Source organism: Dama dama, chromosome X (genome assembly GCF_033118175.1).
Source record: "Dama dama isolate Ldn47 chromosome X, ASM3311817v1, whole genome shotgun sequence".
Lineage (NCBI taxonomy): Eukaryota > Metazoa > Chordata > Mammalia > Artiodactyla > Cervidae > Dama > Dama dama.
The window spans coordinates 105191949-105206473 of record NC_083714.1 but is presented as its reverse complement, the minus strand read 5'-3'; the positions used below and the strand labels follow the sequence as shown (position 1 = coordinate 105206473).

At 37.6% G+C, this 14525-nt stretch overlaps 1 protein-coding gene across 1 annotated transcript in view; it reads left to right on the top strand.

The window, feature by feature from the left end:
* ZC3H12B (zinc finger CCCH-type containing 12B) overlaps positions 1-13941 on the top strand; it is a 48146-nt gene extending 34205 nt beyond the window's left edge. The window contains exons 2-5 of the mRNA XM_061137003.1: positions 8664-8803; positions 10269-10503; positions 11140-11246; positions 12521-13941. Coding sequence (XP_060992986.1) covers positions 8664-8803; positions 10269-10503; positions 11140-11246; positions 12521-13941 — 1903 coding nt within the window. The remainder of the gene's footprint in view (positions 1-8663; positions 8804-10268; positions 10504-11139; positions 11247-12520) is intronic.
* The last annotated feature ends 584 nt before the right edge of the window (positions 13942-14525 follow it).

Here is a 14525-nt window from a genome sequence, read left to right as displayed (position 1 = left end):
GGAGGAGAGGGTGAAATGTATATAGAGAGTAACATGGAAATATATATTACCATATGTAAAATAGATAGCCAATGGGAATTTGCTGTATGTCTCAGGAAACTCAAACAGGGGCTGTGTATCAACCTAGGGGAGTGGGATAGGGAGGGAGATGCGAGGGAGGTTCGAAAGGGAGGGGACATGTGTATACCTATGACTGATTCATTTGAGGTTTGACAGAAAACAACAAAATTCTGTAAATCAACTATCTTTTAATTAAAATATGAATTAAAAAATAGTATTATAATATAGATGCATTAAAACATCAACAGTGTTTGTCTCTCGGTAGTAGTAAAATGGTTGGATTATGCAAGAGTTCTTTCCTTTATATTTTTTGCATTTTCTATGTTTTATAAGTATGTATTAGTTTTATAGTAATGAAAGGATCTTTTAAACAAAGAATTTGATAGTATAAAATATAATAGCTATTGGGTATCCAACAGATATGGTTATTCTTGCATTTATTTCTGGTCTTAGACTGTTTGTAACACTGCAGAGTCAAGTGAAATGAAATCCCATTCCCTTCCTCAAAATCTCTCCTGTAACGGCAATTCTGATGACTTTCCTGAGTTCATGTTATACTTATCAACATTATAGCAGTGGGAAAAATCACACCTGAGTATCTTCCCTACATGTCTGTTTTATATGGGATTCATCCAATAATAACCCTTTAGGAGCCTTGGGCTTCCCCGATTTACTCTTTGTTCATTTTTTTAGAAGAAATCGGGGTAGCTGTTTCTAAGGCTACCTCATAGTTGTTTGGCAGTTAAATACATTTTCCTGTCAACTAAAAAAAAAAAAAATGATGCACAATGTGAGAGTCACGAGTTAAGTTTTATTTGGGGCAAATTGAGGATTTCAGCCAGGGAGATGGCACCTCAGATAGCTCTGAGAAGTTGCTCCAAAGAAGTAGTGGGGGAAGGTCAATGTATATGATTTTGGTGAATTTCAGTGCAATCAAACACTGATTTTACAAAAGTTTTTCTGCTAATTATGAGGAGCTGATGTCACCATGAAGGGATTTAGTGCTTTCTAGATATGAAGAGATGCAAGGGTTGGGATCATGAAATCAATTCCTGAAAATATCTATCCATCTAAAGACTTGTTCCAAAAGTCTCCCTGGACCACAAAGTACCTCATTCTCCACCCTAAATTCCCTTCAGTGTGTGTGTCAAAGGTCAACAGCTGCAGCAGCACAGGATTCAATTTCTGTAAAGGCAGATTGCAAATGCCCTTGGCAAGTGCCAATTTGTAGTTGACAGGCTCTGCTCATGGTAATAAATTCGACCATACTTTGGGAGGCATTTCATGACCATTTCATCCCACAGTGCTAAGAAGGCTCATTCTTAGTTATGGAGAAGATTTGGTTAATAGGCCACTCAGTGTGGTATTACTGGACTATGTCTTAATTGCCAAAGATCTCTGGACACCTGTCTTCTAGTTATGGTCCAGGAAAATGTTCCTACTTATTGCATCTTCTGATATCTAGAGTTACACTCTTACAATCATTGATAACATATAGAACTATATATTTGATCAACTGCTGCAAGCCACCTAGTCATTATTTTTGTTCCATAGTTGGTAATTGCAAGGAAAAACAATCCTGTAAAACAGGCAAAATACAAATTGTAACATTAATGGAGTTATAAGTAAATATTTCAGACAAGAGCTTTCCACACCAAACCAGTTTTTGAAAACATTGCCAAGACTAGGGAATGGGTCACTTAAGGCAGAAATCTGGTTTTTCACATGGTTTCTCAAATGTTTTATATTAGAGGAATCATTAGGTATGAAAACATAGCATTCAGCTTGAATTATGGCACAGGCACCTCCCTGAGATGCTATAAGGATGTCATGCAGTTTTATAGCACTGCTTTTTCCATCATAGAGACCTCAGAATTCAATAGGTTAATAGCCTGGTTACTATCATTTAGTTTGTTGAGTGAAAGTTCTTAAGACTTTGATATGGCCAATTATATTCTCCAATCCTATTGAAAGCACAAAAATAGCTGCCAATAATCATACAAGTGGAATAGAGATCTCTTGACCCATTGCGCTCACAGCAATTGTAGATTGGCTGGGGTCACCTCTAATTTGTTACATATGTGACCTTGAGTCCATGGGAATCCCAGGATACACTTTCTTATCCATCTAGGTGGAAGCCAAGGCCAGAAATTAGTACTACAAATCCACTGAGTTCCATTAGGTACAACCCAGTGAATCTCTGGTCTGATCCAGTCAGTTCCATGCTAATCATTCCATGCTAATGGGACTAATACATAGGCATTGTTCATAAGGCATCCAGCCTAGCTTCCTAATGTTACTAGTTTGACCATCCTTAGTATGATTTAATTGTTCCCAACATAAACGAACTCTTAAACTTAAATGACTATAGCCTAATGTTAACCATATAGATTCACCCCATAATGGTGGGAGCTTTCCTTTTAATAGATGAGAGTTTACAGTTTTTGATTGAGACTTAGCTCATCATTCTGATTGAGCTTGAGTGACCCTAAAAGAAAATTTAAATCTATGGCCAGGGTCAAAGCAGGTATTATTAACTGGCCAGGTCCATCTAGCAGTATCATGAGTAGGCAGAACAGGACTGAATTCTCCTTCTTCTAAAATAAACTTCCTCAGGGTCATCCAATTAGATCCTTGGAGTGGAGAAATACATTAAGATAATCTAGAGGTATTAGACACAGATAAATGGCCACAAACCCAACAATTGGACTGATTTTTAAAATTAGCATAGGATCGTGTCCATGATAGAAAACATTTGATTTATATGCAAAAGTCTAAGAAGTCAAGAAAATGTTATTAGTGATCATACGACTCAGGTCCAGCATCTTTGGCATGCTGTCTACTTCTGATGTCATCTTCTTCTTGTCCTGGTGTGAGTGTAGCTCCTCCTCTATTTGAGTGTCATTGTAAAGTGAGTTTGAAATCAGCTTTCTTCTCAGTGTAGGGCCCTTTGAAACTGGAAATTAATCCAAGAGTCAATTTCCCTTCAATTTCCCTGAGCTTGAGCTAGTTAAGGGTACTTGATAAAAATGTCCTTCCATCCAGATTGGAGACAGCCATTTAAATTATGTCTTTTCTAGTATATAATACACAATTTCCTTGTTTCAGATCATGGGGCATCTGATCTTCATCCAAAGATTACTGAGCTAAGCTTCAGAAAAAAAAAAAAAAAAACTTAGAGTGTCCTTTAACAATTCAATTAAATTTTACATTTATGTAGCATAACAGCAAAGAACTATCCAGGAAGTGAGTGTTAGTAGATACAGCCCTCCATTAACAAATGCATTTAGCATTCACTGAAACATCTTTTTCTCCCTAAAATTACCCTCATTTTTACCAAATATAACCAAACTAAACTAGTTTGCTTGAAAAATAAGTCTGGTTTCAATAAATTTGGCCTGATGACTTATATAAACATAATTGATCATAGACTTTTTTGTTTTGCTGAAACTTTTATAAAGAGTCTCAAACTGAACTTTTAAAAAACATCTCAGGGTTAGGAAAGTCACACTAAAGGCACATCACAGATTTTGCTAACAGATCTAGGTGAATTTTTCCCTTCTCAAAGTCTCCAAAATTCCCTGAGATTTCTGTACCTGTTAGTGAGACAGCCTTCCTGGTTTATCTGATAAAGCTACTGGAAACCTAAGAGTTTCCAGTCTCTGGGGGGGATCTAATAGAAAAGGCGAATGTTTCAATTTTGCTTATGAAACTATAATTTCACTAAATTACTCTAAATCATAACTAGAGGGGAAGGGATTCCTTACACATGGAAAATACAGATTCAAATCAGTCATTTTCCAGCTAGAAATCATAAAAGTTACAAGCATATTCACTCATTCATTCAGTCACTTTGTTAATCTTTTAGGAAGCAGTCAGGTTTCCCAATAGAATCTTTTAATTTCCTTCCCAGTTCAGAATTATGGTTGAAAAGTCAGAAACCCAAAAGTCTTTTCTATAAATCTTCTTGAAGAGGAAACATTTTTGCAAAAGCAGCAAAATAAAACCATAACTGTCTACAATGACAAAAGACTTAAGAAGGAATGCTTAAAATCTTATTACAATGCATTAACAAAGAAATTTGGTTACTGCTGTGATGACACTTTAAGATAGTATCTAGAATTATGGCTGATAACATTTTCCCAGGACATATCAGAATTTTAGGAACTCCATATAATTTATAGGATATCCATATTAGTAATATTTACCACACAACATAACCTGAGGAGATTTATTACTCATCAGACAATCTGTCCCATGTAATCCAACATATCAAATGGATCTAATTAGCTGAATATCTCTCCTTGGGATGTTTCAGGGGCCCTTGAAGCATCCCAAAGTTAGCTAGAGGTCAAAATTGTTTCATTAGAATTTTATTTAGGAAGCTTTCTCAATAAATATCAAAATTGTTTAAAATACTCAGAGAGGATCATAGGTCACTATGAAACAATAGTTATTCACTTAGCCAAAGTAACAATAAAAGATTTCAAAGGCAAATACAGAACAGATCATTTATGAGGTAAAGAAAGTTAAAAATCTTTTATCAAAGGCAGTTCAATATCTGAAGAAAGCTTGTCCTCTTAGCCAAGAGAAAAGTCAAATTCAAGTTTTACAGAAACTTACTTTTAAATTTATTTACTTAATTTAATTGATTTTAAACTGAGTCAGTCTTGACCATGCACAAAACTCATTTCTCATGGTCCACTTTCCACAAACCTTGTTACACTTTCTGTATTCATAATTTTATTTTCCCATTCAGAAATAGAGGCCTGGTGCCCTGGGAAGACCCAGAGGAATCGGGTGGAGAGGGAGGTGGGAGGGGGGATCGGGATGGGGAATACGTGTAAATCTATGGCTGATTCATATCAATGTATGACAAAACCCACTGAAATGTTGTGAAGTAATTAGCCTCCAACTAATTAAAAAAAAAAAGATAAATAAATATTTTAGGCTTTGCAAAAAAAAAAAAAGAAATAGACACCTGTAAGTCAGACCTACTTCCTTTTCCCTTAACAAAATGCAATTTCATTCCTCACACTTCTTTACTGTAAACACTCATCCTACTTTCCTTAAGCAACCACGAACTGTCCTTTGTATTAGCATTCTGTAGATTGGTGAATGTAAATACCAATGATAATTTCTAAAAACATTTACTTTCTTATAGAGAATATCTCAAGATGACACCAAACATTATTCATTAATAGTCCAAAATCTCTTTAGTTTCTCTGTAAGAGGAAGGTAGTGTTCTGTAATTAATGTTATGGGATCTTATATTATTTGGAAATGACCTAGCTATTCAATAAACTTCCATCACTTGGTTTAGCACAAACCTAGAAATTAAAGTTACCCAAATCTGGAAAGACTATTTTAGACAGACATTCCTAAAGTATATTTTATTCTTAATAGAATTTATCTAAAAGCTCCTATCTCATTTACATGTTCTTTCCTTAAAAGTTTCTTCACTCAAGTTAATTTCCTTGCTGACAAACTTGTAACAGATATAACTTATATTAAACCTAGGCACAATGAAAATGCTATGCTTAATATTAATGACTCAGACATGTCTACATTAATTAGATGAACAAACAAATATTAATACCAAGTATTTAATACTGAATAGTTCCCAGTTCATGTGAACCTGAAATACATTTAGGTTAATTTCTCTTGTATTTAGAATTGTTTGATTTGTAAAGCAGAGTTAAGCAAAGGATCATTTTGGTGATTAGAGAATGATTCAGGTGTCAAGTCCAAATATTGCTCAAAAGTTTCTTTCCCAGTCTCCCATAATAGTATGGATTGATTCATTCGATCTTCACTAGCATTGTTGAACCTTTGTCCAATTTATGGTTTTTGGAGAAAGTTCTGGGATAGGTTTGAGTAATTTCTAAGTTAATTCCTTCAGTACAAGCCTCTTGACTATGTGACCAAAATTCCATTAAGGGTCATTTCCATCCTGCTTTTTCTATTCATCCCCTTGCTTTGCTTTCAGAAACTAACAGCTGTATTAGCTGATATGGATCTGAAAACCTGGACTTTTAAGTCCAGATGGTTAATTCAAAATTTTCAGCAAATCCCAATGCATTCTGAGTTGGACTGGGAAATTTCTTGGCTAAGGCTCGAAGTTCTGTTTGCATCCTGGATGTATGAAAGCAACAAGGACGATTCATTTCTCCCTGTAATAGATTTCTCCTTAAGGGAGCTATAATCATTTCTGATTTTTTTATCTTCCTTTTCTGAGAAAAGGGAAGCAGAAGGAGGGAGAAGAGTTGGAAGAGAAAAAAGTGTCTGATCTAGGCAGTTCAAATAGAAGAGGATATATGGAAAGAGTAGAGGGAGAGGCAGAGTCAGTGCTAGCAGTCTTTTTTAGTTCTGATTATAGCTTCAAGCAATTTCTTGTTGTTGTTGTCGTCATTGTTGTTGCTCAGTCCCTCAGTCATATCCAACTCTTTACAACCCAATGGACTGCAGCACCCCCAGGCTTCCCTACCCTTCACTATCTCCTGGAACTTGATCAAATTCATGTTCATTGAATTGATGATGCCATCCAACTATCTAATCTTCTGTTGTCTCCTTCTCTTCCTGCATTGAATCTTTCCAAGCATCAGGGTCTTGTCCAATGAGTCGACTCTTAACATCAGGTGGTCAAAGTACTGGAGCTTCATCTTCAGCATCAGTCCTTACAGTGAATATTCAAGGTTGATTTCCTTTAGAATTGACTGGTTTGGTCTCAATGCTGCCCAAGGGACTCTCAAGAGTCTTCTCCAGCACCACAGTTTGAAAGCATCAATTCTTTGGTGCTCAAGCTTCTTTATGGTCCAACTGTCTATCTCATACATGATCAATAGAAAAAACATAGCTTTCACCATATGGGCTTTTTTTTTTTTTTGCAAAGAGATGCCTCTGCTTTTCAATACACTGTCTAGGTTTGTCATTGCTTTTTTTCCAAGGAGCAAGCATCTTTTAATTTTATGGCTGCAGTCCTTATTCACAGTAATTTTGGAGACCAAGAAAATAGTCTGTCATTGTTGCCATTTTCCCCCATCTATTTGCAATGCTAGTGATGGGACTGGATAAAGTGATATTAGTTTTTTGAATGTTGAGTTTTAAGCCAGCCTTTTCACTCTCCTCTTTCACCTTCATCAAGAGGCTCTTTAGTTCCACTGCACTTTCTGCCATTAGGGTGGTATCATCTGCATATCTGAGGTTACTGATATTTCTCCTGGCAATCTTGATTCCAGCTTGAGCTTTATCAAGCCAGGCAATTTTCATGATGTACTCTGCATGTAAGTTAAATAAGGAGTGTGAAAATATACAGCCTTGATGTACTCCTTTCCCAATTTGGACCAGTCCATTGTTCCATGTCCGGTTCTAACTGTTGCTTCATACAGGTTTCCTAGGAGGCAGTTATGGTGCCTCTTTCCTTCTCCTGTTTGACCATTTCCAATTTACTTTGATTCATGGACTTAACATTCCAGGTTCCTATGCCATATTGTTCTTTACAGCATCTTTCTCTTTCTTCACAATTTCGTGAAGATTCATTCTTACAGTAGATCTTAGCAACCTCAGCATACGAGCTTTTTTTTCTTTCCTTAATTAAGTTAAGAACTTTCACCTTTTCACTTTACAGTTTTTTCAGCATATCCAAATTGCCAGCACCACTATTTTTGTGCTTTGGAACCATTATTAAATAAAATGAGTTACTTGAACTCAAGCCCTGTGATACTGAAACAGTCAACCTGATAACAAGAGATACTACTAAGTGACTTATGGGTGGGGTATGCTGGACAAAGGGATGATTCACCTCAGGCAGGATGGAATGGGATGGCACCAGATTTCATTACTCTACTCAGAATGGTGCATAATTTAAAACTTATGAATTGCTTATTTCTGGAGTTTTCCATTTAATGTCTTTGAACAATCATTAAATGAAAATGTGCATTCTGAAACCAAATGAGGGGAAAATACCATACATAGACTTTCTTCTATAAAATTTGGATTACATTATATGTTGTCCAAATCCTTTCTTTTCTCTTTTAGCATTATATTGTGAGCATTTCCCACATCTTAAAATTTTCAAGACTGTAATTTTTATTGGCAAATCATATTTAATTAATTGTGATAACTATTTTCAGTCAGCATTTCAGTGTATCTTTTTTGCTATAAATGTTATTTTTTAAGTTTACTATATATATTTAAAATTCACTTACAACTAATTATCTATAAACTTTATCCAAACCTCTGGTGACACCTCTTTTATCATCTGATAACTATCAGAGTCTTTGAAAAGGAGATGGTAATAGAAACAGAAAGAGACGAGAGAAAATGGAAATAATAATAGGAAATAGCCACTAGGGCTGCTATAATGTGAGAGTTGTTATTAACCATCTGTGGCCTTGAATGAATGTGTAATGATAACGGCAATATTTGTAATACTGGAATTTTTAAAATAATTTTATTTGTTCTCTAAAAAAATACATTTTTGGCATCTTCAAAAAGTAATATATCTGTTGTTAATGTCTTCACACTAAGAAAAAGCCTATTTGGAGTATTTCTTTGTTACTTGTTATCAATCCTCTCTACTCTCATTCCCTATCTTCCTGAAGCCATGGGAATAAAGAAGAGTTCTCCTGCAGAGGAATACAACTTGCTGTGGATTGGTTCCTAGATAAAGGCCATAAAGATATTACTGTATTTGTGCCTGCATGGAGAAAGGAGCAATCCCGCCCTGATGCACCAATTACAGGTACTAATTAAATTAAAACATTTCTTCTCATCCAGAAGCAAAGCTGGCAAGATAGTTTGGGGAGAGCCCAATGCTCCTAAATTAGATAAGTACTTTTCTAAATCTATTAAGTACACTTAAAATGTTTTTTATTTAAGTGTATTTTAAAGCAGATTTTTCCTGATCCAAATAATCTTTTGTGCTGTGGCACAGAGCAGTTAAATAGAGATTTCAATTTCAAGCAAAAAATAAAGCACACAGTTGAAAAAAAGAGTGTTTGTTTCTATTTGATCATAAGCTTCAGACAAAAAGGGAGATGAATCTGGTTACGAACATGACTGAGTTTTCCAAAATACTAAAGAAACCACCATAGACAATGGATCTCATCCTGTAGCAGTTAAGTTATTGTGGGATTTGCAAATTAGGGGTTAGAATAGAAAAGGAGAAAAGTCCTATGGCATTCAGACCTAATTTATCCATGAAGCACAGTAGGCCAAGTGCCTAGGGTTCATAACATATACTTTTAGGATCCCATGTAAATGGTTTAATTTTATAAGCTTTTTAACATCAGAGGGTAAAATTGAATATAACAATAAATATATAATAATGTACCTAACTGGATTATTTATGTTTATACCAACATAATTGTAAAGTATAAACTTAACATTTCTTTACAGAAGAAAAGACCCATGAAGGCAAAAGTGCCTAAAGTCCACAAAAGTTATGATGTGGCCCTATTGGCAGGAGCATCACTACATTCACTTATAATAGTATATAAAGCTAGCTCTTAACGGCATTTGAGAGCATCAATACCCCAATTCTCTGAGTATCAGGTCTTGCCTTATGTACAAATGAGAAGGTTCAGTGAATGACTGAAGGCTCAGTGTCATGGGGTTGTCTGCCAACTGCTGAACAGGCTCCCAGCCTCAGTCTTGAGAGTGGATCCTGGCCCTACTCAAACTTCTTTCTTCATTAATAAAGAGGCTAAAAGGAAAGGGGGTTAGTACTCATATGCTACCACTTAATATTTTTCCTTAGTTGTGGCTTTCCTTCAGGCAGAAGGCAAAAATGTTAGTCCCTAAGAAAGATACATTATTCTCGTCCTGGCAGACACATCCTCATCATACTTCCCTGGTTTCTTCAGCAACCAAACTTGGTGCTGCAGCCAAAGGGCAAAATAAACCTCAAAAATGTTAGGATATCAATGTTATTTCTTACTCTTCATGCTGGTTTTTAAAAACTTAGATGTCATTTAATCTACTTCCTTTATTTTATCAGAAAGAAAACTGGAGTGGAAAGCGGAAAGCAACTTGGCTAAAATCACAGTCCAAATTGGTGCCATAGCCAGAAATAGTGGCCACATTCTCTCTAAGAGCAAATAATATATTAATCTAGTACCAACTTTTATATTTTTTAATATGGGAATAACGCTGTTAATTTCCAAAGACGATTTCTATTCTGTGGCATATAATCCATATTTCAACAGATCAAGATATCCTACGTAAACTGGAGAAGGAAAAGATTCTTGTCTTCACACCTTCCCGAAGGGTCCAGGGCAGGAGAGTTGTTTGCTATGATGACCGGTTCATAGTCAAACTGGCTTTTGATTCTGATGGCATCATTGTATCCAATGATAACTACCGAGATCTTCAAGTTGAAAAGCCAGAATGGAAGAAGTTTATAGAAGAGCGCTTGCTGATGTATTCTTTTGTGAATGACAAGTACGTTTCTTTCCTATAGGGTCTGAATAGCCTAAATCCAAATTACCACTAAGGATAGATTTAATTTCATTTCAATAAACATTTACTGAACACTCACTGTATATTGTGCATTATGCTGGTTGCCATGGGAATAAAAGGCTGAATAAGTAACAAGACTCACCCTTAAGAAGCTCAAAGTGTACTTAGAAAAGAGATTTCCACAATGTGTTGGGATAAACTCTATGGTTAGCATTTTTTAATTGCTTTGTCTATATGAAATGATATGAAAAAGTCTCACAGAGGAAATAACATTTGAGATGAAGTTTACAGACAGAGGAAAGAGGGCTTCTGGGCATTGTAGTTGAAGAGAACATCATGAATAAAGCTATAAAGATGTGAAAATGGGTTGCACGTTGGGGGAACTGGCAGACATGTCAGTGTGGTTGAAACTTATAATCCACAGAAGAATGATGTATGGGAAAAATAATTCCTTTCTTGTGTTCAAGTGGAAACAGAGGGAAGAACTGCTGACTTAGCAGAATATAGACTTGTGGCAGAAAGGGCTATTAGAAGGCTATGGCAATAGTATAAGCAACATGTAATGAAGGCCTGAACTCCTGATATGGGATAGTTTACCTCTTGCTTGCTTGCTTTCAGATTTATGCCTCCAGATGATCCTTTAGGACGTCATGGCCCAAGCCTTGAAAACTTCTTAAGAAAGAGACCTGTTGTTCCTGAACACAAGAAGCAACCATGTCCTTATGGTGAGTACCTATGTGCAAAACTGAAGAAGTCTGAATACTTTTCTCTTCAAGGTTTCCCTTTCAAAGGGAAAATCCTGGTTTGTCCACTCTCTGTAAGTTAAAGTCTGTGTCTTCATATATTTTCAATTAGGCATTTAAAGAACCATCCTAGAAATTTCTTGAGAAAGAGGTAACTAGAATTGAAGGAAAAAATAATTGTCACTAGTTAAAATGATTCATGTGTTCTAACTGTCTCTGTCCTGAGCAGTGTTGTTGGGGGCAGGGAAGTGCAGAAACTTACTTGATCTGTGGAAGAAGAAAGGGCAATGACAAACTGCGTTTGGCCCCAAGAAGGATGTGTCTTTCAGGCAGGTGACTACACCCTCTGTCAATATTACCCTTTTCTTCCAATCTGCATTTTCCATTTTGCTTCCAAACTTTATCTTCATTTCCTATTTTAAATATAGTTTTCTATACCCATGACTGATTCATGTCAATGTATGGCAAAAACCACTACAATATTGTAAAGTAATTAGTCTCCAATTAAAATAAATGATTTAAAATAAAATAAATAAATAAATATAGTTTTCTAGAGTGCTTTCATGATCTTACCCAAGTCCCTGTGACACAAAGTTTGTGAGCCTAACAGTAAGACATATGCTGCCTTGTCTGAGGCAAATGTGAATGTTCACTGTTTTTGAATAATCATTTATTTATAAGACATCTAGGTGTTTGTTCTCAACTATCATTTATTCATATCATAGAGTATTTCATGTTTACTATCTTCATTTAATCCTCACAATGACCTTATAATAAAGGCATTATTATAAACCTTGTTTACAGAATAGGAAAATGAGGCACAGAAAATAAAAATCACTTAGCAAGGTCACATGGCTAGTAACTGACATAGCTGGAATTAAAGCTCAGATCTGACCAGCCTCCAGGCCACTGCTCTTTGCACTGAACCACCCTGCCTGCTACTGCTCTACACTGCCTCAGCATGCAGGCTATGCCTAGACAAAGTTGTGAATTTCAGGAAAATGAAGGCTGTTCAGTGACAACTCTTACCTTTCACACTGCAGTTTCCTTCCTAGGTTTCCACTTCTTCCCTCTCTGCTCACAGTGTGTGATGCCACCATGGTGTTGTCTGTCTCCCGTCTTTAAGAACAGTTAATTTTCTGTCTTATATCCCAAAAGTAAAACTCTAACCTGAGTGACCAGATTGTTAAAACAGGCTCTGGCACAGAGAGTTGCACCACTATGAGAGAGTCTTACCCCAGGGCATTATTTTTCAGGCAAAAAATGCACCTACGGCCACAAGTGCAAATACTACCATCCGGAGCGGGCCAACCAACCACAGCGTTCGGTGGCTGATGAGCTCCGCATCAGTGCCAAACTGTCCACAGTAAAAACCATGAGTGAAGGCACCCTGGCCAAGTGTGGTACAGGGCTGTCTAGTGCCAAAGGTGACATAACCTCAGAAGTCAAACGCGTGACCCCCAAGCGTCAATCGGATCCCAGCATCCGGTCCGTGGCTGTGGAGCCTGAGGAATGGCTGTCCATTGCCCGTAAGCCTGAGGCCAGCTCTGTCCCCTCACTTGTGACTGCTTTAAGTGTCCCCACAATCCCACCCCCCAAAAGCCATGCAGTGGGTGCCCTCAACACCCGTTCAGCCAGCAGCCCAGTGCCAGGATCCTCTCATTTCTCCCACCAGAAGTCCTCATTGGAGCACATGACCAGCATGCAGTATCCGCCCATCCTGGTTACCAATAGCCATGGGACCCCTATTAGCTATGCTGAGCAATACCCAAAGTTTGAGCCCTTAGGGGACCACAGCTACTATTCAGTGTTAGGCGACTTCTCCAAACTGAACATCAACAGCATGCATAATCGAGAGTACTACATGGCTGAAGCAGACCGGGGGTTGTATGCCCGGAATCCCAACCTCTGTCCTGACAATCGTATGAGCCATACCAGGAACGACAACTATTCCTCTTACAACAACCTGTACTTGGCTGTAGCTGATACTCATCCTGAAGGCAGTTTGAAGCTGCATCGCTCAGCATCTCAGAACCATCTTCAGCCTTTTCCTCATGGTTACCACGAAGCCTTAACGCGAGTGCAGAGCTATGGCCCAGAAGACTCTAAGCAGGCCCCCCACAAGCAATCAGTCTCCCACTTAGTTCTGCATGCCCAGCACCCAACAACTGGAGCACGCTCCAGCTGTCCTGGAGACTATCCCATGCCTCCCAATATCCATCCTGGGGCAACCCCCCAGCCAGGACGTGCCCTGGTGATGACGCGGATGGACAGCATTTCTGATTCTCGCCTATATGAGAACAATCCCATGAGGCAAAGACGTCCTCCTCTGTGTCGGGAACAGCATGCCAGCTGGGACCCACTGCCCTGTGCAACTGACTCTTATGGCTACCACTCCTATCCCTTGAGTAACAGCCTCATGCAACCATGCTATGAGCCAGTCATGGTACGGAGTGTACCTGAAAAGATGGAGCAGCTTTGGATGAATCCTTGGGTTGGAATGTGCAATGATTCCAGGGAGCAAATGATCCCAGAGCACCAGTATCAGACCTACAAGAACCTCTGCAATATTTTCCCTTCAAACATTGTTCTTGCAGTGATGGAGAAGAATCCCCACACAGCAGATGCCCAGCAACTAGCAGCCTTGATTGTTTCTAAGCTTAGGGCTGCACGTTGACGTGACATAGGACTTATTTCTTTATATAAATATGAATACCAATAATGCACTAATACTATGATAACAGTAACTAATAGTTTCGTGTTACACTTTACAAGTTACAGACTGTTTATGTTATTGAAGTGCATAACAACCCTGTGAGGAAAGTCTTACTAATGTCTTGTTCTCTAGACAAGGATACTGAAGCTCAGTGAGTTTAAAAGTAACTTGCTGAAGTCTCACTGATAGCAAGTGACCAAGTCAAGACTCACACCCAAGTCCTCTGACTCCAAGTCCTATACCCTTTTGCACTGCACCATGCAGGTAATGGAGGACAAAACCCAGGGGAAAAGCCTAAATGCAAGAGACCCCAAGGGATACCATTACCAACTGTTTTCTTAGTCACACATTCTATATTATGAAGTATCAATGACATACCTAATTCAGAGAGCAAGAGTATCAGGATCAATCCATATGTTGAATTAACCATTTAGGATTTTTAATAAGAATATTTAAACCTATTTAAAAGTAAACATATACTTTACTGCATGGATATCTGACCATTCAATACATTTATTAACTGAGGTATAGGGTCACATTGAAGT